Source organism: Peromyscus leucopus, chromosome 4, assembly GCF_004664715.2.
Source record: "Peromyscus leucopus breed LL Stock chromosome 4, UCI_PerLeu_2.1, whole genome shotgun sequence".
Classification (NCBI taxonomy): Eukaryota; Metazoa; Chordata; class Mammalia; order Rodentia; family Cricetidae; genus Peromyscus; species Peromyscus leucopus.
The window spans coordinates 101,457,633-101,483,648 of record NC_051066.1 but is presented as its reverse complement, the minus strand read 5'-3'; the positions used below and the strand labels follow the sequence as shown (position 1 = coordinate 101,483,648).

Genomic DNA, 26,016 nt, shown 5'->3' with positions numbered 1-26,016 from the left:
ATGCATTTCCTTCCAAGCTTTTACTTGCCCAGAATGTTCTGCATACTTAGGTTTGGGTTGCAACTTTGTCACGCGAGGGACTAAATGAGACTTCGTCACGTGCAGGACTGAATGACAAGATTCATGCAGTTAAATTATGTTTTCCTAAAGCTTTAATTGTATGAGTGGTGAGAAAGTGCACGTCTCAACTCCCTCTGCTCTTAAGGGGTCACGTACACAGAAAGCCACAGCCTAGGGTTTGTACCCACAAAGCCATTGGCAGAATGAATTCCCACAGCGTATGTATGTGTACTGTGTGCATACTTGACTCCTGTGGAAGCCAGAAGAGCCTGTCTGACCCCCTGGGATAGTTGTGAGCTGCCATGTGGGTGCTGGGAGCCGAACGCAGGTCCTCTTTCCAGAACAGCGAGTACACAGCTGCTGAGCTCTTCTCTCCTGTCTCACCGATACATTTCTAATACAATTTGGTTTCTTTCTGAGGAAGCTGAGTAGGTGAGATGACTTCATCTGGATGGTAATGGTGCTTTGTGCTTTTATTCTCCTTCTTACTTGCAGGACCTGGATGTTGATTATTTTATGGATATGCCTGCATGCATGCCCGCACACACACACACACACACACACACACACACACACACACACACACACATGCATACACACACTGGAGGCAAGGCAAACGTATGATTACGATGTGTGCTGAAATAAATGAAGACCAGAGAGGCCATGAAATCATGCCTCTGGAGTCTAGACACCCATACTTCATGTTGCTAGGTATGAAGTTCAAGGTTCTGTTCTGTCAGCTCACTGCTCCCCTCTGACCCTGACATCAGGCAGTCTGCAGTGCATATGGCATGCTGTAGATTGTTCCAGAATTTCTAGAATTATAGAAAAGGTAAAGGATAGGCACAGACTCTACCTGAGTCCCCTGCCCTGCAAGAGGTAGAGAAGGTGGTAGAGTTCACGCAGGAGGGCTTTGCATCTAGATTTTGGGTATATCCCAGCTGAGAAATATGGTTTAGCCATGCAGTTGTGTTGAAGATTTATCCTTGAGGGACTGTGGTATTTATACTAGAAAGCCTCGGAATGTCTTCTGTTTTGTGAAACTGACTGTAAAACATGTGATCCTTTTAAAGAAACAATACTCTTTAACCTTTGAGAATTTCATATTATGTGTTTTTATCACACCTACCCTTACTACCTCCCTCCAGCTCCTCCCAGACCCCCCCCCCCGCCATGTCTCTGCTCCAACTCATTCATTTCCTCTTCTTCCTTTTAGTTAATAACCTACTGAGTCCAATTACTGCTGCCCACGTGGGCATGGATGAGGGGCTGTGGCTTCCTTCCCCACAGCCATCAACTTCCGAAAGTCCCTCCACTAGGGGTGGGAAGTCCCATGACCCCTTCCCCAACCGTTCCGCAGTTTTGACTGGCTTGGGCTTGAGTGGATAGCCAGAGCTGCTGTGAGTCCGAGAGTGCCTCAACCATGCCAGGTCCAGAGGACAGCAGCTCACTGCTCTCCTCCGGTCTTCTGGCTCTCATATTCTTTCTGTCCCCTCTCCCGTGATGTCCCCTGAGCCTTGGGTCAGGGGTTGGTATAGCGGTCCCATTCAGGTCTGAGCTCTCAACCCATGATCTTTGTAGTTGGCTATTGCCAGCAACTGGCATGGGTGTTTAGCCTCGGAGAGGCACTCAGGGGAGGGCCAGCTTCTTCTCAGTCTGTGTTCCATCTTGCCTTTCTGATACAGGGGTAGCCACACCTTCACCCAGTTGCCCTCAGGAACTCTTAAAGACCTAGCCCCTGGATTCCGAATGGAGGCTTTGCTCCAGGACATGTGACAAGCTCTCTGTAAACAGTGAACTCAGAGTGACACTGCTTTTATTTTCCAGTGATTTCTGGTATTGGCTGTTTCTAAGTTTTTGCTAAAGAAATATTTATATGTTTTGGCCCCCTTTTTTCCTGACTGATGGTAGAGTTAGAATTCCTGTAATTTTTGTGAAAGGAAGAATGTGGTAACATTTTAGAGGTAAGCTGGGCCAGAGGGGGAAAAGATGTAGTTTCTGAGAGTAGACATTTACAACTTTGCCTGTAACAGATTTTAATGTGATCTTTCATATCCAGGTTTGTAGGAAGTTGGTTTAAATTGGATCTATTTACGTAGCTCCATGGGCTTTCGCATCCATGCACTGAAGTGGCGGGCCCTTTCTCTGGCATCTCTGGGTTTTCGTGGCCTGCTGTACTGTGCATATGCTGGTATTAAGGGCTTCCTACCATATCATTATGTTAAAATGTTCCAAATGCCCTAAAGTACTCAACTTGATTAGGCTGCCAAATTTTACTGCCTTCTGTTTGCTGGGATTCACTCTGCTTAATAACTTGGGTGTTCCTTTTCTCTTGTTTGGTTACATCTTATTTTTCAAAGTATGGAATTCTGTGTTTTTGTTTCAGACCCAATGTCTGTGGATCACGTTATAACGCGTACTGTTGTCCTGGATGGAAAACCTTACCGGGTGGAAATCAGTGTATTGTTCGTAAGTAAACAGATAACCTGTCATTCCTATGTTAGTGTGGCATTAGTTGCATGGATTAGTTGCATGGTGATGCTTGCTGCCGAATACTCTTGATGTCTTTCTAGCCCAGCTGCCTGCAGCTAAGAGTTTCCTACATTTTCTGGATCCCCTTTGGGAAACACAATAGCTTTCCAAAGCATTGCCCTCTTTAATCAGTGATTTCCTTTCGAACATTTCTAAATCTACAGAATGGAGCCGTGGGGACGCTTTGATTAAAGTTGTGTGCTGTTTGCACATGCTGCTCCTGGCTGCATAGATTAGTGTAATCATGCTAATGGGATTTTGAACAAAAGCTCCTCATTGCTGACTTCCTCACTGTAATTCCTCCCTGTTTGGCTGTAATATGCCCAGGCCTCCCCAAACCATGTCTATTAAATTTGAGGGCAAAAGCAGGTCTAGCTCTTAGCAAAGAGCAAAGGCAGGGACTTATTTTAATGATCCGAAGTTGAGTCCCAGCTGGCTGTGACATTACGCACCATAATCCCAGAACTCCAGAGGCTGAGACAGGAGGATTGAGAACTTGAGGTCAGCCTGGAGACCATGTCTTTTAAAACAAAGGCAGGCATGGTGGTATACACTTTAATCCTAACACTTGGGAGGCAAAGAAGTTTGGATCTCTGTAAATTTGAAGTTAGCTTGGTCTATATAGCAAGTTCCAGGCCAGTCAGAGCTATACATAGAGACCTTGTTTAAACACACACACACACATACACACACACACATACACACACACACACACTAAAATAAAATAAATAAACAAACATTTACTGAGGGGAGGATGATGGAATATGGAATTCTCTAAAGGAACTGACAGATGAATCCTTTTCCCTAGTTCTTTGGAATTCCCTGTAGAATGTTTTCATTAGGCATCAAAATAAACATTGCTGTGATTCTGTGATAGCCCATCTAATAACAGCTTGCCATATCTACGAAATCTCTTTCCATGTTTCAATGCACATTCCACCCTGTATATTATTTTAGCCTTTTACATCACATTTGCATCTTACAGGACACTTGAGTTTGGACAAAGGTGCATACTGTCCCAGTAAGTCTAAGAAGTAGTGACAGAGCCTTAGGCTGCTGTAACTCTAAGTCATCTGTCAGTTAATTGGCTTTTCGGACACTAGCAGAGCATTTGACTCTGGGTGACATTGATGTAAATGTTTCCCTGACTGTATAATCAGCACTAAGTGGTGGATTCCGGATTCTCCCCTCAAGGCTGTCAGTATAATTCAGAACAGAGTAACAATGAAATGTTTACAATAAAATCATCTGCCAAGAACACTGTTATAAGGTTTCCATTATTAAATTATAAATTAATATAAGAGCAGAGTTCTTATGAGAATATAAACATGTTTGGCTACAAGGTTTTTATTTGTTTTGTTTTCTCTTCATTAGCCTGTCCAGGGATTTTGAGCTATTGGGTCCTGTTGAATGAGCAGAAAGGCAGAGAGCTACCAATATCGATAAGGGAGTTACTAATTTCAAACCAGGGTTTCTTTACTCCATTAGATTTGCTGTATAAATGAATACCCAAAGGCCAGTGGTCCAGGCCCCTCATCTGAGCGCTGAGTTCCTGTGCCTAGCTGTGTGCTGAGGAACTCGTGTGCTGATAGACTTCTGATTTCATTTGCAGCCATTTGCCGGCATTCCTGTGGGGATGGATTCTGCTCGAGGCCAAATATGTGCACTTGCCCGTCCGGTCAGATATCGCCTTCCTGTGGCTCCAGATCCAGTGAGTCTAACATGTCATTAGAGACGATATTATTTTATGTGGTTATGCCCTATTTTCTCCTAAATTTGCTTTTAGGTTTTTTCTTTCCCTGCAATACATTTTTCCCCCCGCTAGAACATCTGCCTTCTCTACTCTGCCCAGAATTCTTGGAAAGACGCTACTGGATCTAGCCTCCCACTTCCCTCCTTCACCCTGTACAGGAAAATTGCCTCTGGGGTGTAGGAAGGGCATAAACATGATGGCCTTGTATGTCAGTACAGCCGCATTCATCTCTGTATCTCTAATGGAAACGCTGGGGGAGGAAGCCAGTCACTGAAATGATCATATAATGAACATTTTTGGCTCCAGGAAACTAGCCATTTTTTTTTTTTTGTGCTACTGAAATATGAAACTGATCTGATGAAAAACTTATTTGAAACTCAAGAGACTTGCCTCTCCATGAGGAAAACATGAGAGACAGTGACATACAGACATGACATAAGACATGGCATTTATTCTGTCTGGCCACATAAACATACTCAGTAGACGCTAGAGAGCCATTGCCTTCTGGTTTCATTGTTTCTTTTACTTTAAGTGTGGTATCCAAAGTATTGGAATGGGGAAATGTGGGGGCTGGGAGGCGAGTCCTTATTAGTTGTTTAAAAAGTTAAAGTTCATGTCTGTATAAACAGCCCTCGATATCCCAACTACTGCCAAGGCAAAACAAATGTGTATTTCTATTTCATCCCAGTTTCTGGGGGAGAAAACGCACCCCCCCTTACTGCCAGTCCACATTTGAGGACATTTTCAGGATCACTGGGGTGGAGTGAGTGTGTTCTGTTCCATCTGGTGTACGTGGAGACTACAGTGTGTCAAGATTCCCTCTCTGCTCAGAGGCCTCATATGGAGTTAGGGCTTTTATTAGCCCATTAGCTGGCTCAGATGGATTGTCTGGCACAGTGGACCATCTTGGTGCCCACGCACCTCCCTTGGCACTCACAGGGGAGCACATGAAATTGGCCTGAAAGCTTGGTCAACATTTTTCTCTCCAGGGATGATGGTCCAGAGCAGAGTAAGTGAAAGGGCTTCGGGGTCAGTGGACGCAGAATCAACTTTCAATCAGTGAGAGGTTGGTGGAGAGGGTGTTGGACCAGCGCTCTGGCTTCTGTGCTCCCAGTTTGAATAGCTCTGAGATTTGTGATGTACTGTCTCCTCTAATTCCTGACCAAGGACTTAGCCTCAGTCCACAGTGGTGCTTCCTGGAATCACTCCCAAGCAAACTACCTTTGTTGAAATTGTCTGCTTCTGCTGGAACCCAATCAAAGATGGATTAATACTAAATAAAGCTGTTTGGAGATCAGGGTAGCAATTTCCTCATGGGCTGGGTGTCTCACTCCACATACTGAGTATGGCACATTCCTACTTGATCTTAGCTTGGTTTTGCGTGTACAAGGAGAGTCTACCCATCAAGCGCACCCGAGCTGGAGGAACAGAAAGAGAGAGTGAAGTCAACTGGAAGTTTCAGGCACATACAGGACATCCCTACCTCTACCAGAAAGACCTCAGACTGCTGCCGAGGAGAGATAGCATCCGTGTTGGAAAGAGCATGATTATCAAGAGAGGAATAAAACCCTCCCTTAGACTGGCCTCTTATCTGATTAGCACTTTAAGGGAAGAAAAATTACAACTGAGTGTCCAGATAGAAAGTTAATTCAATGATAATGTGAGTGCTCTTGACTTCTCTGTGAGTAAAAATCATGAGACATGGACAGGGTTTTAACGAGACCAGAGGTGGTATCTGTGTGGTCCTGGTATGCTTCCAGCTAGCCTTGAGGTTGGAAGGAGTAGAGCAGCAAGACCCTAGGCCAGGTTTAAGCTAGAGATTTGAGTCTGCTGAGCCCTGTGGATGATGATTTCTGGAAACTTCAGATCTGTCTGTCCTGCCTGAGCACTGGGCAAAGCCCAGGAGCTGTGTGTAGATAGAGAAGAGGCTATCACTTCATCAAGATCTTTGAGGTATATAGAGTCTTAAAAATGATTGTCTTGGACTCTCAGAATTAACATTGTCTTAAGAGCTTGAAAAAAAATTAAAGATGGCACTGTTTAAAAAATTAAGTGTAGCTGAGGTTGGTCAAAATTCCCTTCTGGCCTTTTGAAACCATGTTTAGTGGAATAGGTGGGCTGTGTTAGAGAGGGTGTGATCAGCCTGTAATACTCATCAGTGTGTACAGATCACATGATGACTCTCCTGCTAACGGGATAGCCATCAATCAGCGAGATGCTTTCATACAGCTACCTGCTCTGCTAAGAGGGGTCAGTTTTCAGTGTGTCTAACTGTTTGATATTAGGCTAGAATGCTGTCATCTACAAATGTATTTGGTTGAATTAATAGCTACCCTGGGACACATATAGCCTGCAGGCTGCAGGTTGGATAGGTCTGTCTCCGATCACTGCATCACTGTAGCCTATGAAAAAAACTCTACTTATTATGTGATGGCGTGATGGAGGGCCGGCAACTGTGGGCCTCTGAGCTCTTATTGTCCTCATCTGATTGAGGAAAGGGAGGAAGGAAGCTGTTCTGACAGGTGGTGCTTGACTCGAACGCCCTGTGGAACCCGAACGGAGAGGCAGCTCTCGACAGGTTTTGAACGACAGCCAGCAAAATTCTCACGGGACCGGAAAGGCTCAGCTCCCTCAGACTCAGCACCACTCTGGCCACTGGCCACTAAGGTACAGGAGCAAAAGAAAGATTAGCCAAAGTCAGAGCCATGTCTTTTTGGTTTGTTTCTGGATTTTAATTCCAGCTCTGTTTAGAACTCCTCTTCAGTTTCTGAGGCTAGGGCTGGGTCCTGAGCAGTTTTACTTCTTTTAAAGTCCTATAATGTTTATTGACTGAGTTGACATCAACTCTTCTTAAATATGTATATACACATACATTTGCAAATATATATCAACTTGTAATGATAACTAGGATGAAGAAGTGTTTCAGGGGCTGGAGAGATGGCTCGGGGGTAAAGAGCACTCCTTGTTCTTGCAGAGGACCAGGGTCCAGTTCTCAACATCCGTAATGGTAACTCACAACTACCTATAACTCCAGCTCCAGGGCATCGGACACCCTTTTCTGGCCTCCGTGGTGCAGACAAAATACACACACACATAACAAATAAACAAGTAAACAAATGAACAAATAAATTCTTCAGAGGGCTGGCGAGATGGCCGTTCCAGGGGTTCTGGCTGTTCTTGCAGAGGACCCGAGTTCCTTTTCCAGCACTTCACCAGGGACTCACAGCTGTCTGTCACTCCAGCTCCAGGAGGAACACGTTCTTCTTGTCTACTCAGACACTCACACAGATAAACACACATACACATAAATAAAAATTTAGAAAATATTTTATCTTGAAAAAAAAAAAAAAAAGAAAACTGCTTCAGGCTACCACAACTAAATATCATGGAACTTCATTTTATGGCTTTAGAAACTGGGACTTGCAAGATCAGAATTGCCCTAGAAGATCTCATGTCTGATAAGGGCATATTTTTCCTTCGTTGTTGCCCTCTTTATGTGCTCATATGACAGTGGGGTAAACAGGCTCCTGGTCCTCTTTGGAAGGACCTGTCTCAGTTTTGTCTCCCACCGTTATAATAAAACTACCCTAGAGAAAGGATTTATCTGGCTCACATCTCAGGTTACAGTCTGTCATGGCAGGGGGTCAAAGTGACAGGAGCTTGAAGCCAATCGATCGTCACATCCCAGCCACAGTCAAGAGCAGAGAGCCATAATTTAATGCACGCATGCCTCTGCTTGCCTTGCTTTCTCCATCTCTGTACAGTCCTGGATCCTAGCAAGGGAATGGTGCCACCCACAGTGGACAGCTACTTACCTGATGAAGGACTTCTACACTTTTTCAAGGGCTAGGGTTTGGGGTGTGTGTGTGTGTGTGTGTGTGTGTGTGTGTGTGTGTGTGTGTGCGTGTGCACCCCAAATAAGCAGTTTCTGAGTTGTGTGACAGATTTAGCTTTTTAAGAACTGTCAAACTATTTTTGGACAATTGTACAGTTTTAATTTATTTTTTTGAGATTATAATGTAATTACATCATTTCCCTCTTTCCTTTCCTCCCTCCAAGTCCTCTCATAAACTTTTTCTTGCTCTCTTCTAAGTTCATGGCCTCATTTTTCATTAGTTGGTGTTATATATATATATATATATATATATATACTATATATATATATACATACACACACACACACACACACACACATATATATTTCCCTAAGTACATACATAAAACCTGCCTAGTCAGGATAATGTTACTTGTGTGTATGTTTTTTAGGACTGAGCATTTAGTACTGGGTAGCCAGCTGGTGTGAGTTGCACCATTTTACATTCTCCCCACCAAGTATGAATGATCTAGGTTCTGTGTCCTTCCCTGCTCTCAACATTGTTTCCCTACTGAGTTTCAGCTATTCTGATTAGTTTCAGGTTTGTGGTGATATCTAGTTGGGGTTGTAATTTTCATTTCCCTGAAGGCTAACGGTGTTGAGGACCATTCCGTGTGTTTGTTTGTTGATCACCCTCTCATGCGTTCATTTGCCTCTTGTGTGTCTTTGCCGGCCGGCGATGCGCTTTCATTTGTTGTGTCTAGACTCCCTTACATTGCTTCTTTGTGACTGTTTTGAGAGCTGCATAGGCCCCAATCCCAGTGCGGTCTGTTGTATGATCTCTTTCCTCGCAAGCCATCCTCCAGAGTTGGCTTTCTTGTCATCGGTGGTGCATCAGCTCTTCCGCGAAGCAAGTTTTTAGAGCCAGCGAACTCTAATTTATCAGCCTCTCTTTTGCTCTTTCACGTTTTTGGTGTCCTGTCCAAGAATGCTCTGCCTAGTGCTAGATTGCAGAGATTCTCCTCTAACTCGTTTCTACATGTTTATAGTTTTACATCTGCGTCTGTGATTACAGTGGAGATACATTTTGCGTGAAGTGTGAGGCTGAGGTGAGATTCCGTTGTTACCGTATGCACGTCCAGTTGCTCCAGTGAAATCCACAATTCTATCCTTTGGGCATTTGATTTTGCTGTGGCTTGCCTCTTACATGTCTTACGAAGGTCAAGGAGAGTGATGAGACCTCCCTAAGGAGGGGTCTTGGGGTCCCTGGATGTCCTGAGAGGTGACTGTGACACTTCAGTCCTCTGTTTGCCTTCCTTTGCTCTCTTCCCCCAAGGGCGTCATCTCACCCCACCACACACTCTTGCCAGTGTGCTGCTTCTATGCAGACACAAAACAATGGGACCAAGACTGCAGAGTGGAGTCTCCAGAGCTGTGAGCCCGAGTAACCCTTGTCCCACTACAGGTTGACTGAATCCAATGCTTGATATAGTGATAGAAATCTGACGAACGAAAATTAGTTGTGTGTTTTCGTCGACAGTCAACTGGGTATGTTTTTGTGGGTCTGGGCTCTCAGCTACCTTTACGGATCTATCCCTTCTGCACTGCCACAACCTTGATCCCTTCACCACGTGATAAAATAAGCTCACCTCTCACTTTCTTCTTCCTTTTCAGAACTGTTTTGGCAGTTCTTTCCCTGTTCACAAAAAGTTTAGCTGGATCTGATCTATACCCCCACAACCTTTGCAGATCTTGATAGGAATGATACTAAATCTGCACATCAGTTTGAGGGGTGTTCCCATCCAGTAGAAGCTCTCTTTTGTCAAGTTTTGTCATTTTCTGTTTACTTCCATTCCAGTTGAGTCTGGGACACTTGTACTTCCAGGATAGGTCTGAGAACGTAGGAAAACCAAGGGAGATGGAGAGGGTGGTGCAGCCATGTGCCAGAATGTGAGTGGGCTCAGAGGAAGACAGGTTAGTGCTGTAGGTGCTCTGGAAGGCTTGACTCTGGGAAAAGCATGGTAGGGGTCTGTAGGGTTTCCACTGACAAGGACGAGTACCTAAAAGCTGCCCAGACTTACCCTTTGGGCTGGTGAATTGTTTTGCTGTCTGCTCAGACTTTATGGAAACATCTTGTCACAGATGTCACTCAACTTGTTGTTTCCTGGACCCTTTCTAGCTCAGGTAACTTATTTTTCTGAGATGCTCTGGTCCTGTTCTAAGCTGTGTATGAGTATTTATGCACCTAAGGGAATTATCGGTTCAAATGAGAACTCTTCTTGTCTTGTAGTGACTTGGGCCACCTTGGTAGATTGTTGTCTCAGGTGTAGATCCAGGGACTTGTCTGGTTATTTCATTTACTTGTTTGTGCTTTTCCCTAAGACGAAATTAAAACACACATTCAGCCTACAGTTGCATATTTGGAATTTGCCCTGAGTGCTCTCTCTGCTGGCTGAGTCTGCCTAGACACGATGGTTGGTCTTCAGAGCCTAGTACATTCCAAAGGAACTCATTGCTGAGATGTTGAGAGCCAAATATCAACCAGCATCTCTTCCTTTCTGTGGTGCATGAATGTCATTCCTTTCGAGTTAGTCATTTTAATGAGTTTGTACTGTGCTTGCTGAAGAGAGGCTTTTGTCCTCTTCTTGATACCTTGTCAATGGAAGATGATCAGTCGGTATTTGTTGAATGATCAAACAGACTGACTGATTCTGCAATGGATGCAAATTTTATTTTGGGACCTTTTGTGGATACAGGTAAATGTTGACAGTTTCTGTTAGTTCTAGGATATGGAGCCTGGTGTGGAAAGGTCTGAGACCACCATCTCTAGTGGGGCTTTCTCACTGGGGATCTGACTGCCCAGGACAGCCTCAGCTTGCCCAAGAAAGCCCAGACTCTCCTAGTATTCCGTTTCCGGTAAAGTCTCAACACAGGTTGAGTTTAGGCCTTTAGCACATCCAGCGAAGGATACTTGCTTCTATAAGTGCAAGCAGATCTCTGCTTTCCAGTTGTGCGTATTTTCTTTTCATCACACAGGCTCTTGTCTGCTAATTATAAAGCATCTGGAATTCCTGTTTAAATTAGAGAGTAAATTTAGACTAGGCACCAGTGGCAGGATTCAATCTAAATGAAAACCTGTCTGTGGGTCCGGGTTCTCTAAACTGTTTCCAGCGTGGGTGACAAAGGTGAGGCCAAGTATCTAGTTCTTCCATTTTCTCACAGAAATGCGGGTTTGTGCCAACATTTTAAAAATAACTTTAGAGACAAAGTATCCGTCTGTATGTTACTGGAATTCACTGTGTAGCCCAGGCTGGCCTTGAACTCATGCCAACACTCCAGCCTCAGCCTCAAGTGCTGTGATGTTTCAGAAATAAGCCCCTATGCCAGGCTCACTCCCACTTCTGGAAGAAGCCCTTTTCTTTGGGCTCTAAGACCCATCCATGGTATAGCAGTGATGGAGGCCTCCATTCTGCTGGTAACCTTGCTTGAACACCGCACCCGAGGACTCACGGCCTTACCAGTCTTCCAGGGTGGTTTTGTTTTTCAAAAGAGAAATAATATTTTTAACCTGGAAAAGTTTCAACTGGAAAGAGGAGGTTTAAAGAAATGAAAGCCATATCAAGGGAGGCTTTTGATCTGTCGCATTTCAATGTACACGTAATCACTCTTCCTGGAAAGGAGGCCTCGTTCGGACTTTCAGTTTGAGCAAGCGACTGGGACGCCACCGTCCAGGCCCCTGGTAGTTCTGTTCTTTTTCTGTTGGAAATCTCGAAGTGGCTAAGTGGCTTTGTTGCTCATGTGGGAATGGAAATCAGGTCTTGGCATGAACCACTTTAATTGAAATCAGTTTGTGCACTGACTTGGCTCTAAGGGTGACGTCATTTCCTGCCTTTTCCCAATCCTCTCTGTTTTTCTAAGATAGGATGGAACTAAGCATAGCACCAAATTTTAAAGCAATTGTGCACCATTTCCTGACCCACTCAGAATAGTATCCAAAGTTTTTACCACATTTTTCCCCCTTTGTGTGCTTGTAGATAGCTTTTGAGTTAAAAAGCACTTGGCTGAGAGGTTTTAGTGGAGCCTCAAGGAACGGTTTGTGGGGTTGGTTTGCCTGACGTCTGTAGCAGGGTCTTCAAGCGTGGGTGTGGTGGTTATTAGCTTTTGTAGATGGAGGAAGAAACGATAAAAATATCTGAATAATTTTGCTTTAGCTGTATAAGCACGGAGGACACAAGGCCAGCTTCTCAGCCGCAGCTGCTCATCAAGGGCCATTACTAGGTGGCGAGAGCTAAGCCGACAGAATTAAGTGCCGCTCTGGGCACACTGAGGGAGGTAATTGATAGTCATGACACTCCCTACGCTCAAGAAAAATGAGTCAGGGAAAGGAGAAGCAAGGAAAATACACACATGTGCACACTCAGGCACGCACTCGCAGAGGCATTCACCTTTACCACCTCCCATCTGGTGTGGGAGGGAAGAGAGAACAGAAGTCACAGGAGAGCAAGGGAATGGAGAAAGATGTAAAGGGTCTTGGAGACAAGTGGGACTTGATGAGAACTTTAGTTTGGGCTCTAAGAATCAGGGACAGAAACAGAAGAGACCAGCTCAGAGGGCCTAGCCTTCACGTGACACACAGTAGGCTTTCAGACGTATTTGTCGAGGGACTGCATGATGGGTTCCCGGGTCGGGAGTGTGTTTCAGGAGCTCTGAAGGGCTCTTGGGACCTGCTGAAGAGGCCTTGAGTGCTGGGAGGCAGGGATCTTTTGGTTCAGGAGAAATGGAGCCTTCCATGATATTCTAGTAAGAGAGAAACAGTCCTGAAAAGGAGATCACTTTCAACTTGACTTCCCTTTGTGTCTAAGAGGGCGCACTGGAGTTTGAATTTTCCTTTCCTGCTGTCAGGCTATGATTGACCTCAGACTATTTGTAGCTCATTAGACAAATGGCCTCCCCCTCAACCCCATCTCCCTCTCCACCCCTCCCCTCCCCAGAGTCAAGCAGTCACTTCCCAGTACTGCTGTTAGGACCTCTCACTGATGAGGCTGGCTGTGGGGAGGACTTGGCTGTATTCTGGGGAGAAGATTTGGCCTGCACATCCCAGGAGGACAGCCGGAGAATGAGCATCAGCATAGCCCTTGGTTCCTGCTTCTTCATAGACAGAAAGCCACTGGGTCCTTTCCTCTGGGAATTGACTCCCATACTTAGGGTAGGTCAGAAGAAGCCAAACTTCCATGGCCCAACCATGGCCTCCTAGAGTAGAGGCATGCCAACAGGACTCATGCTGTCCTTAGCCAAGCCTCGTCTTCTCTAGGTAGGGTAGTTATTGTCTCTAGAGAGTGGGGACCAACTATCAGTACATCCACATTCCTGAAATAGAGACAGCCTGCATGCTAGAGGGAGCATATCCTAACTGTGACTGTTACCTTCTCTCATAGGAGAGTCTGTCAGTCATTTTTAAGACTGTACTTCTTGGAGTATCACTGTCTCAGGTCTAATGGTGTCCAGCCATAGTCTAGAGCTTGGGAATGCATACTTCTGTAGGTGAGAATGTGACACAGAATGACTTTGAAATATCAGTGGTCTTTAGATTAAGGTTACAGTTTAAATGAACAGCTCTTTCCAAGTTCAATCCAGTGAGCACCCCTAATCTTTACCCATCAAACATTCTGGCTATTTAATGCTTCTAGTATATCCTTCCATCCTACCACCAAAATGGGACAAAAATTGGCAGAATTTGTTATCTGACTGTCCCCATGGCCAGATGCTTCAGACTCTGAATCTTTTCACAGAAATCATTGCCACCCTAACCTTGTCATGTGTCTTCACTTGGGGACGCCTTTCTTATTGGTATACATTACAGAGATGACACTGAGCTGTAAGTTCTGCTAAATTAGGGAAGTCACTTAGCCCCATGGAAGCCAATGCCAAGAAAACAGTGCACTGTAAATGGTTTTATACATAACATAACAAGTCCTGATAATTAGAACCCTTCTGCTATCTGCATGATGTATCGATCCCAATAAATTATTTCATTCTCTTGTCAAATAGCTACAAATCATCTCTAGTGAAAGGCTGCCCTCTGTGCGCTCAGATTGCAAAACTAAATCGTTTTTCTTTTTTTCCTTCAAGTACAACACTGTAACATTCGCTGCATGAATGGAGGTAGCTGCAACGAGGACCACTGTCTATGCCAGAAGGGGTACATTGGCACACACTGCGGACAACGTGAGTAGAGCTCGTGGTAGATGCTGGTCATATGTAGACCTGTGGTGCGGTAGATGCTGGTCATATATAGACTTGTGGAAATCCGAGGCCAGTGTTGAGAATTTGCTTTGAGGACAGGGACACCACATTTTTGCAGATGTCTAGGGACCCGTACAGATGAACAGATCACCCCAAACGGTGCCAGATTTCCATCCTGGATGTTGATGGGAAGTTGTGTGCTTCACTTTCTTGTATTTTGCCTTTACCACCTGCCTGGCCTCAAGCCTTAGACTTACAGGTACAGATTTCTTCTTAATTACTTAATTCACAAACTACGCACTCCACCCTTGCAAATTATAGGGCTCCATAATGTTAGCTTGTCTACCAGGGCAACCATCACTGGTTTTAGAGCATTTTCCTCTCTTCAAAAAGAAAGCCCAGTGTTAGTTCCAAACACCCACCTCTGATTTCCTGACTGTCTCTACCTGCATTTTCAGGAAACAGCTCAAAAATATTTTAAAGTGAATCTCATCTTTCTTTCCAAACATTTCCTTTATGTGGATTAATAATGTCTGCCTCTCTCTTGCTCCCCAAGATAGACTCTGGCACTGCAGTGTTTACTCTGTGTGTCTGGCTTACTGGTTCACTCACGAGCACCTTTGATTGTGTCTGCACTCTACCAGTCCCTGCAGACTGCCTAGGATGGGAGCTCATCCTACGAGCTGTTTCATTACTGCAGGATGAACTACTCACCCTATAGAAAGTCTGGGAAGGGTCCAAGATAACAACAGTAAAACAATCCATAAATTTATGATCAAAATGCTCCCTTCTAGGCCCAAGATCTTTTATACTGAATATTTTTAGTGTTTTTGTGTAATTAATTATTCCACAGTTTTGTGTTAACTCCATATACATGTTTACTTAATAAATGGTTATTATTCATGTTGTTTTGAGTCTTGCTGTTTGTTGTATGTATATTTTCTATGATGAAAATGCTACCATAGATAAACCAACATTTACGTAATGCCTAGTGATTACCTTCATGCTGCTATGTGGCAAGAATATTGAGTTTTGTGCAGCCCAACTTGGAGAGAAGAGAGAATCAAGGAGGCTCAGACTGATAGATCTTGGGCTCTGTCCTGAGGGGTGTGTAGGAGTTCACCCCATCAGGTGATGAGTCAGTCACACACCTTTTAAGCAAAAGGCCCAGTGTGGGTTGAAGTCCTGGATCAGCACATTCCATGGAGCACGGGCTAGAGGGGGTGCTTTGTTAATGCTAGAGATGAAGTGTGGGGACAGGCGATGGGGGAATATGACAGACAGGAAGCCATGGGCCAAGGTTTTTTTTTTTTTTTTTTATAGGTTTACTGTTTTTTGCAAGTTAGACAGAAAAAAGTAACGATAACACAAAATAGCAGTGAACTGTGCTTGCTGAGTTACCAATGCTGCCTTACTATGCGGCAGGTACATTTCAAAGCTACATTCTTGGGGCTGGCACAGTGATTCTTTGGTAAAGGCATTTGTCACCAAGGCCTGGTGTCCTGAGTTCAGGCCTTGGGACCCACATGGTGGAAGGAAGGAATCAGCTTCCTCACGCTGGCCTCTGACCTCCATATGTGTGTTGTGGTGTGTGCGCACTCACTCACTCGCCCACTCACTTGCTCACTCACTCAGTCAATAAAATGTAACAAAAAACTCAGCCAGTACAACTGATTTAATGTAACAACTGTTTGAGCTGGAAGCTCCCCATATTGCCTCTAATGACCCGGAAGTCAGGGCTCAGATATTTCTCTGAGGATCCACAGGCAGTAATGAGCAGGGTTGGGATTGGGATTGGAGCTCCATCCAGTGGCCTCACACCACAGTCTGTGTGTTTAACACTATGATATACTAGCTTTCTAAACCTTACTTGACAAGGGTTTACAGTGAGAAAGATCATTCTGACCGGGAAAAATTGGAAGTAGGAGGGATTGTATGGTTCAGGCTGCAGAAGGAGAGGTGGGGATGGAGTCCTTGGCCTTTGGAAGGAGTCAGGAGATCTGCAGGCATCTCTCCCTGATGAACATTAGCCCAAAGCCCAGAATGGATGGATGTCAATGAACGCAACCTGGAAAACCTTTCTTAAATTTCAGCTTTGTCATCTGTAAAACGTGAGAGTTGGCCTAAGCACTTTCTCATCTTGTTTTCTCCTTCAACCTATCTATTATGCCCTGACTGTGAGTCAAGAGGCAAAGGAGAGTGGTAGACACCGGAACCCTCTCCATTTTTATGGTGGTGAAGGGATTCGTGTCTCAATTTCTGGTACTAAGAAGTGTGTACATTCAGGCCTCCTGGGGCAGAGCAGATGCTAAGATATGATGAGATGAAGAAGTGACTTACTGGTCAAAAAAGCAAAATAAAACCTGGTGGAGAAGAAAAGGGAGAGGAAGGAGGGATATGAAGTGAAGAATTTCAGAGTACTGCACTGGAAGTCAAAGCAGGAACTCAAGGCAGGAACCTGGAGGCAAGAACTCAAGGCAGGAACTGAAGCAGGGCCCATGCAGGAGCACTGCTTATTGACTTGCTCCCAATGGCTTGTCCAGTCTGTTTTCTTATAGCACCCAGGACTACCTGTCCAGGGATGGCACCGCCCACAGTGAGCTGGGCCCTCCCACATCAATCACGAATCAAGAAAATTCCCTACAGAATTGCCTATAGGCAATCTGTTGGAGGTTTTTTTCTAAATTCAGGTTCCTCTTCCCAGATAACTCTAGCTTGTGTCAAGTTGACAAAAAGCTAACCAGGACAGGGAAGTTATCCACCACCCATGAAGATCTTACAATGAGGCCACCCACACAAGAGTTAGAGGAAATGGTGCAGGGGGGGACCAAATCATGCTTAAGGAGGACTTAAGCTCTCGGTTCTTAGTCATGCTTTTTTTTGAGGGCAACTAGCATGTTCCTATACTAGTCTTTCAGGAACGCCTTACCAGTAGTGTCCTAGATCTTGTTGCAACTCTCCAATGTATCCTAATTATCCATTAAGACCATTAAATGCTTAAATGGCTGAATCCCAGCATTAACATTTGGTCACTTGCAGTTAATGGTGCCGTCAGCGGGGATTTGTTGCTCCTCAGGGGAACCCTCTAAACATTAAACATTAATCACGAGCAAGAGTCTACTTGCTCACGTGCAGTCTGCATCTGGTGAAGTCGGTTAGAAGCTGCCACTTTAGATGCAGAACTGAAAGCATTTCTCAGGGCTGCTCGTGATGAGACCGTAGAGTAACCCAGGTACAGAGTCACCTGTCCAGGGAGGTTCCTATAAGGATCTGCACCTGGAAATGTCTGTTCAAAGCAGACAGCAGGGTGATCGTCCATGCCATGTTTGTTCCCCTTTCTGGGGGGTCCAAGTGCATCGTTGTGAGACTTTCTCTCCTTATCTTGCAGCTGTCTGTGAAAGTGGCTGTCTCAACGGAGGGAGGTGTGTGGCCCCAAATCGGTGTGCGTGCACATACGGCTTTACTGGACCCCAGTGTGAAAGAGGTAAAGTGATTTTGAGTGATTTGTATAAAGGCATTCTGGTGACTAACATGTTACTGGCTTACACTGGCATTGAGTATGTAGCTACTTCCTGAAGTTGGCTGGCTGGGTGTTATGACTTCGGAATTGTCACTGAGGTCTCCAGGAGGCCAAGACAGTGGCTCTGAGTTTGTGCGCTACTCAGCAGTTCTTGGCATCAGGATGTAGTATTCCATAGTGAGCTTATATGTAAGAAGAGCGGGCACTGAGATACGAAGAGAACCACTTCCCATAAAGGTGAACTATTGAACTTCACATGACCCTGGTACACTGGAGGTATGATTCCACTCAAGCACTCATCTGGAAAGGGAAACATTTAGAATGAAAAACACACATGAAGAGCCATTGACCCTGGCAGAGTGACAGACTTGGAGTTCACAGTTCAGTGCAGGGGGCGCCTAGGGTCTGCTAAGAGTGTGCTCATGACCATGCACTCAGCACAGCCCAGGAAGTGTGGACAACCACCCTCACCTTCGCCTACAAGAAGACCAAAGCTCAGAGATGTCTAGCAATGGCCTCAAGGGCAAAGCAGTATCAATAAACTTTCATGTGAATCTGGATTTTCTGTTTTCAAATTTAATTCTTGTTGCTGCTATCAATTAAAAGAAAAATTCTGCCTGCTTTATCTAGCTATCAATGCAAATATGATATTTTGTTATGCAAGGATATATAATGTTCTTAATGTATGCTGGCTTTGTTAATAATTTTGTCTCTACAGCCATAACCATTTTCTCATCATTTCTAGTTTTAATTTTTCTTATTCTATTCTTGTGTTTTAAAACTGGCATTTAAAAAAAATTGTCTATGTGTTATATATTGTATGTACACGTATGTGCACACCCATGTTATACATGTGGAGGCCAGAAGAGGATATTGGTGTCTCTCTCTCTCCTTCTCCACCTTATGTAATGGTGTTGGGTTCTCTCACTGAGCATGAAGCTCACTGTTTTGAATAGATTGACTGGTCAGAGCGTTCCCACCTTTTATATGGCTGCTGGAGATTTGAACTTGGTGATTCTTGCTTGCTTAACAAGTGCTCTTACCCCTAGCCCCATTCTTGGTTATTTAGTGAAGGTTAAAAGGTTTGTGCTATATAAAAAACTGCAATTGAAAATTCCCCAGGAGCTGGGCATGGTAGCACATGCCTTTAACCCTGGTGCTTAGGAGGCAGAGGTAGGTTGATCTGTGTGAGTTCAAGGCCAGAGTGGTCTACATAACAAGTTCCAGGACAGCTAGTGCTCTATAGAGAAACCCTGTCTCCAAAAATAAAAACAAAAGAAAATTCCCCAGAACTTTTCAAAATTACAATGGTCACTTTTCTCCAAAGTTGTATAAAGATCTTGTTCTAAGATAGAAGCAAAGGTTAGGCATTGTGTGGCTGACGTGTGTTACTTAAGCTCTGTAGCCGAGGGAAACAAAGAGCATTGTGGTATGTGAGAAGTTCTCTAGTTTTTTTCAACTTGTCCATGTTGACCAAAATTCAGTTATTTTCTAACAAACTGATGTTTTGATAAGCAACTCTGTTTCTGTGATTGCTGGATAAATGATACAGTATTTCTGTTCTTCAGGCCACCCAGAGTAATGCCATGTGACATGTAATTGGCATGACCACTGTGCTGCATCTTGGCACTCTTTTGGAGTCTTTGTTTAAATAGTTTCCCTTTATAACTTGCACAAGTATATTATTGCCCTAGAGCTAATTACACATCCATTGGCATCCTTAGCAATAAGAGTACAACCTGTAGTAGGTAGTAGCTTTCTGTGGCCTTACTGTTTGCTTGGTGAAGATGCTGTAGATTAAAATTGTTGATGTGTGGTTTGGTGGTGAGTGAAGGGAACTCTTTAACCATTGCTCCTGAGTTTAATTTGTTCTGGAGAACTAATTAATAAAACATTCTTCTTTGAACAAAGTGATCAGTAGTTGGCTGCAAAGAACAATTGGCGCCCATAGTGGGCGGTGCTGATGCGGGCGACCTGAAGCAAGGCGGGCTGCCGATCCATGCCCACGACTACTTCAAAGATTTGATGTTTGCCAAAGATGAAGAAATGGCCCGAATACACGAAGTTGCTAAATTCCTAATCAAAACTTGTATATTTTGTTGTGGAGTCTCCAAGTTTGGGGTGTGTTTAAGTAGCCTTCGTTTAGGTGTGGAAGGATCTGGCTACAAAGTAGTAGTGGTTATGGCAGCATTCCAGATACTGGTAGAAGTGGAGGTTGGGGAGAGGAAGTGGACTTTCCCTAGCTGTTACCCCCCATTGTTCTCCCAGAAACACAGCACTGACCTTCAGCTAGGGAAGGGAGACAAGGACGCCTGTTCTCTCACAGGAAGAGGGAGTGCCTTTTGGATTGCAGAATGCATTTTCCTTTCTAGACTCTTCACTACTTTGTGCTCTTCTAGAAGTCTGGATTTTAAAGAATGGGGTCCTATGTCCTTTCGTCAATTATGTGTTTGTGATTTCATGAACAGAAGATGAATGTGCAGGACCTGTCACGACAGTCCATGTCAAAGCAGCGACAGCTTCTCTTTGTATTTAATGGAGTAACTGCTTAGGTTAGTTGTGTTGTTTTCACTGAGATGAGGCATTTTGTGTTTGGAAATGAACTTCTGGGAAGCCTTTATTCCAGCTGTGTTTTCTCTCTCTCTCTCCTTCCCTCCCTCCTTCATTCCCTCCCTCCCTCTCCCTTCTCTTCTCCCTGCCCTCCTGATAATGGCACCCACTAAATTATAATAAAACTGCAGATTGCCTTTTCCTCCACTGAATGTAGGCTCAGGAGCAACTATGGATTCAATATCCCTAGTGCGTGATGTGCAGTCAATGACCCGTGGATGTGAACTGGGTTAGTCTAATCTTTAGGAGATCTAGAGATATACCATTGGATATGAACAATATATTCTAGAAGTAAGTCAGTGTTTGTTGCCTGTGTGTGGACAGCTTAGCATTCTTACTGGTTTTATGCCAACCTTGGCTACATAGTGAGTTCAAGACCAGCCTGTACTACCTCAGACCCTGTTTCAAAAAGCATAATAATAAAAATAACATTTACTATTATTATTAAAGATAAAAAGTTAAGGCTGGGAGGGTAGTTTTCCTCTATGTTACAGTTCAGCCACGTTTCCTTTAAATAATTTGAAAAACCAAAAGAAGGTAGCCTTGACTATTGCTTGGATGTATCTAACACAGGGTTCTGGAATTTTCTCTCATTTTGATTTAAAGGCGCAAGTCCACTCTTGGAAAGAGCAAATCTGCTCTGGTTGCTGTATATATTAATGGGCTCCCCAGGACTACACAGACTGTGAGCATGTGCACAGCCTTCTGCATCTGGATGCATTTGTTCTGACAAATCCCTCCTCCTATCTCCATGGCAGTGACAATACTGGAATCTTTACCCACACCAGAAACACTTTTAGCTGTTAGCTGCATATCAGTGAAGTGCAGGGAAAGCACTGTTGAAAAACTCGCAGTGCACTTGAGGTAGCATGGTGCCGGCGCCATGACTGATGGGCCTGTCTCGTGGGGGAGCTTCATGGGTAATGCAGATGGGGAGGGCTTTATTTGTTTTTGTGATAGTGAAAAAACCACTAGGCTGCTCGATGTCTTGATGTTTGAGGAGTCCTGGTCCTCATCACTTAGCTTCTCTTAAGTTATAAAAATGGTTTTGATTAGATGTACATGTTAAGCAACCAGTAAGTATTACAAAAAGTCAAGAAGGGCAATGACCATAGTGTCTAGTGAGTGGGAAAGATGAGTGCATAGTGACACAGATTTGTGACAATCACATAGCTCTGTCTAGATACACCACATTGTCCAATAAAAATTTTATTTTTTGAGCATTTTTTTGTAATGTAGCCCAGATTGGCCTCAAATTTGCAATCCTCCTGCCTCAGTACCTGCCCACTAAGTGCTGAGGTGTGCACATAACTATACATAGTTTAAAATCTGTTTTAAATAAATCCTGTGGTGTGTATTTGGGGTTTACAAAACAACGTTCCAGTATGCATAGACACAATAGCATGACTTTTATAGTGGGGTGGTTCTTTTATCTTCTCATACATTTACTTGTTGGTAATAAGAGCAACAAAAATTTACTTGTTTAACAAAACCCTTAAAAGAGTATTATGCTTATTACAGGATCATTGGCAGTGGCTAGGGTTGTGGAAATGGCCTCATGTTCATGGGTAAGTGAGTGGGTAGAGAAACTGGCACACCTATGTGTAATAGAACACTAGCTACCTTTGGAATAGGAAACTACCATTTTTCACAAATGATAGGCCCGGAGAACATTGTACTATGTAGAAGAAGACGTACTCAAAAAGTAAAACATTTCACAGTGCCACTTGTCATGGACACTAATACAAAATCCAAAATCCAAAAATTCAAAAGCAGAAAAGAGCGGAAAGCAGCATTACATAGACTGAAGGAGTCTAGGGAGCTGGTGAATGGAGGAGTCTAGAGAGCTGGTGAATGGAGGAGTCTAGAGAGCTGATGAATGGAGGAGTCTAGAGAGCTGGTGAATGGAGGAGTCTAGAGAGCTGGTGAATGGAGGAGTCTAGAGAGCTGGTGAATGGAGGAGTCTAGAGAGCTGGTGAATGGAGGAGTCTAGAGAGCTGGTGAACGGAGGAGTCTTTTGTGCCTCTTTCCCTGACTCTCCTGGATCGTTGAAATGGAGATGACCTTCTTTTTCTCACTGGGGGTGTTTCCTCTCATGCTTCTGTGTCACTTTTAACTAAAAGGTTGTCACTAAAGATCCCAGAGTCAGTGCTGTAGACCAACCCGGGCCTTCAGGAGTCAGAGCTCTGAATGCTGCCGATTCCCCCACAAGGTGACAGGCAATAGCCATATCACTGACATGCTGAAACTTCCTGCGAGCCTCACCTTTGATATTTAATCTAATGGAAGCAACAATGTGAAGAGACAGAGTGCCCCAAGGTGACTCCATGACTAAGGTAGTTTTACAGTTGGGCAGCTGGCAGATCATCGAATATGCCCGACTTGCTTAGACTCAGTCCAGAAACTACACCTGTTGACAAAGACGTTCATGTTTCTGGTTGAGCAACTGTGTTCTAAGGGCACACATGCCCCACAGGACTGGTGATGTCCAATCAGAAATTGCCTGATTTCTATCTCAAACTTACCATGATTCTCTCTCCCACCCTAGGGTAGCTTTTCTGTTGATGTGGGGCATTTTCTGGTCCTTTCCAGATTTCCTAATGTGGGCGAAGGCTCCTGTTCTTGCTTTGGCTCGCCTCGCCTTCCTTAGGTCTCTTCCCTTTAGCCTTCCCTTTGCCTCGGCAGCCTCTGGGGAAGGATTCCAGCTCACCCATCCCAACCGTCTCTTCTAGTATCCCACAGCTAGAAATGCTTGTGCCTGTTCACTTTTGCCACCAAAAACTGCCATTTTGGGCACAGTGAAAACCCATCTTTGGAGTCCCCATCCATATAACCACACAGGGCAGTCCCTGGTGCTCTGTGTCCTCCACAGGGCAGGGCCTATGTATGTGTGTTTGGTAGGAACAATCTTGAACCCTCGTTAGTGACTTAGCATCATTAAGTGGACTCCCACCAATTTCCCCGAAAGTGCCTGGGATAGCCTAGTCCTGTCTCCACCTACTTTGGATGCTTTGCCACTCTTGGCATTCACAGAGTGAAGGGACCCTCACATCCCCCTTTGGGAATGCTGCACCATGGTGTCACACCTTGACTGTGTCACCTGTTGCTCTTGGTGCTTCACTTGAAACTTTCATCTTAACATGTTCTTTATTAGCAAAGAATTAACATTTAAACCCCCCCCCCCCTCTCTCTCTCTCTCACACACACACACACACCACCATATGCTCAAGTGCGTGCAGGTCCCAGAGGAGGATGTCAGGTGTCCTGCTCTATCAGTGTCCATCCTGCCCTGGTGAGACAGGGTTTCTCACCTGACCTGGAGCTGTCCTGGCAGCCGGGAAGCCCCAGAAACCCTCCTGGCTTCGCCTTCCAAGCAGTGCTGTGCTTACAGGATCCCCTGCAACTGTACGGCTTCTCATGTGAGATCCAAACTCAGGTCCCTATGTGTGCACAGTAAATGGTCATCGAGCCACCTCTCCAGCCCCAAAACTAGGAATGTGCTACGGCTATAAAGTTTGCAAGCTCTATTTCATCCTCAAAGACAATTAGTTTCCAGTTTTAATCTTTCAGTTCTTGTGAACTTGACATTTATTTATGTATTGTGTGTGTGTGTGTGTGTGTGTATGTGTGTACATGTTCTTGTACACATGCCACAGCACACCTGTGGAGGTCACAGGACAACTTTTGAGAGTCCATTTTCACCACCCACCATGTGGGGCCCAGGGATCAAATGCAGGAAATAAGGTTTGGCATCGAGTGCTTTCCCCACTTAGAGCCATTTTGCTGGTCCCTTGTGAACCTTTTAAAAGAGAAAACTGGTTATGTAAATGAGCAGCCACATTTAATATTGGGGGAACTTCTTAGTCTGGAATGCCCAAAAGTCATAATTTAAATTTTTCTAGTAGCCACATGAAGAAAGAAAGAAAAAGCCAAAATCTACTTTTAAAGTGTATTTAACTTTAACCCAATATATCTAATTTTAATAGATAGTATTAGAGATTATTAATGTCATATATGCCTTTCTTTTTTCTGTACTAAGTCTTTGAAAACCAAACCTACGTTTTGCCACATCTCAGTCTGAAGCATCAGACAGGCATATGTGGCTCATGGCCGAGGTGTTGTGCAGCCCAGCCCAGAGCTTTGCTTCTGGTGTGCACAGCCAACCCTAAGTGAGGTCCTCTCTCCCTCCTGCTGCTTTTTCCTTCAGCCTTTCAGAAAGCAGTGTTCGCATGAAAAACAAAGAAGGGCAGCATTGACATTCAAAATGTGAACGAGTCTACAGGTTAGGACCATGAGCCTCTGATCAGTCTTCTTGATCAGGACCATTTCCTGGAATTCAGCATGAGTGATGAACAGAGTTGTTCGCAGTCATGTCAGATGTAACAACTACAGCAAGTGTTTAATAAAGGCCTTGCATCGACCTATGCACGGTGAGGAAACAGGAAGTAATGCATGGCTCTTGTCATCAGCATACATACATACATACATACATACATATATATATATATATATATATATATATATATATATATATATACATACATACATGTGGTAGACAGCAAAGTAGCAAAGATGACAGGCAGATGGTGGTGGGAAGACAGTGCACAGATATTCAGAGACTCAGTTTGATCTGGGGCAAAAGGAGGACTCCCTACTGGAAGCATCCTTTTATGGGAGTGGAGATGGAGCCTAAAGGTCATCTGGTCTCATTCCCAAGTAGAGCTGGGTACAGGTCTCTCTGAAATCCCCTCCCCCACCCCCTGCTCATTGTGGTTCTGCATGACTTCTGTCCTTTCTATGTATAAATTGGGAGAGGTCAGTCAGTTTCTGAAACTGTTTCAGCTCTATCTTATGGACTGCAGTCTAGAGACACTTACCAGGTTTATATGCTCCGTCGGGAGTACTATAGAATGCTTGGTGCTTATATTCCCTGGCAGTCATGGTCTCTAGGGAGTCCATCTTTGGGGTTTATGAATGTATATTGGATAAACATCTAGAGATTTATGGTCCACCTGATGCACCCAAGTACTTTTTGTAGAGCATTAGTCCCAAGAGGGGTCCATGAAAAGCAGTTTCCATGGTCAATATCATTTTGGAAACCCTATACTACATCCTTATTCTTTGAGAGGCATTAGGAGTAGTAGAATATGAACTCCTGGGCAAAACAAAATATGTTGGCTCAGTTTGGGTTAAAAACTAGATATTTTCAAATCCATCCACCCAGACTCATCCTCTTTCTCTCCCTTAGCATCTTTGATCTCCGTATCCTGAAGCTCTAGATTCTGATTATATTGATGAAGGTCACTTCGAGTGCCCATGGCAATGGCTTCACCATCTGCTTCTTACATTGTCTCCATTCAGAAGAGGCAGTCATTTAAACACCTGGGCAGTTTTGGAGGAAGAGCCTCATTGTATAGACACTCATTCTTTGAGAGGGTTAACTGACCATAAATTTACATGTGTGAGTAACAGCCATTTGGGCTT

At 44.3% G+C, this 26,016-nt stretch overlaps 1 protein-coding gene across 2 annotated transcripts in view; it reads left to right on the top strand.

The window, feature by feature from the left end:
* Fbn1 (fibrillin 1) overlaps positions 1-26,016 on the top strand; it is a 209,795-nt gene that overhangs the window by 25,281 nt on the left and 158,498 nt on the right. For both annotated transcript variants that reach the window (XM_028858264.2, XM_028858265.2), the window contains 4 exons: positions 2,447-2,529; positions 4,205-4,303; positions 14,289-14,384; positions 17,791-17,886. In XM_028858264.2, the coding sequence (XP_028714097.1) occupies positions 2,447-2,529; positions 4,205-4,303; positions 14,289-14,384; positions 17,791-17,886 (374 nt within the window). The remainder of the gene's footprint in view (positions 1-2,446; positions 2,530-4,204; positions 4,304-14,288; positions 14,385-17,790; positions 17,887-26,016) is intronic.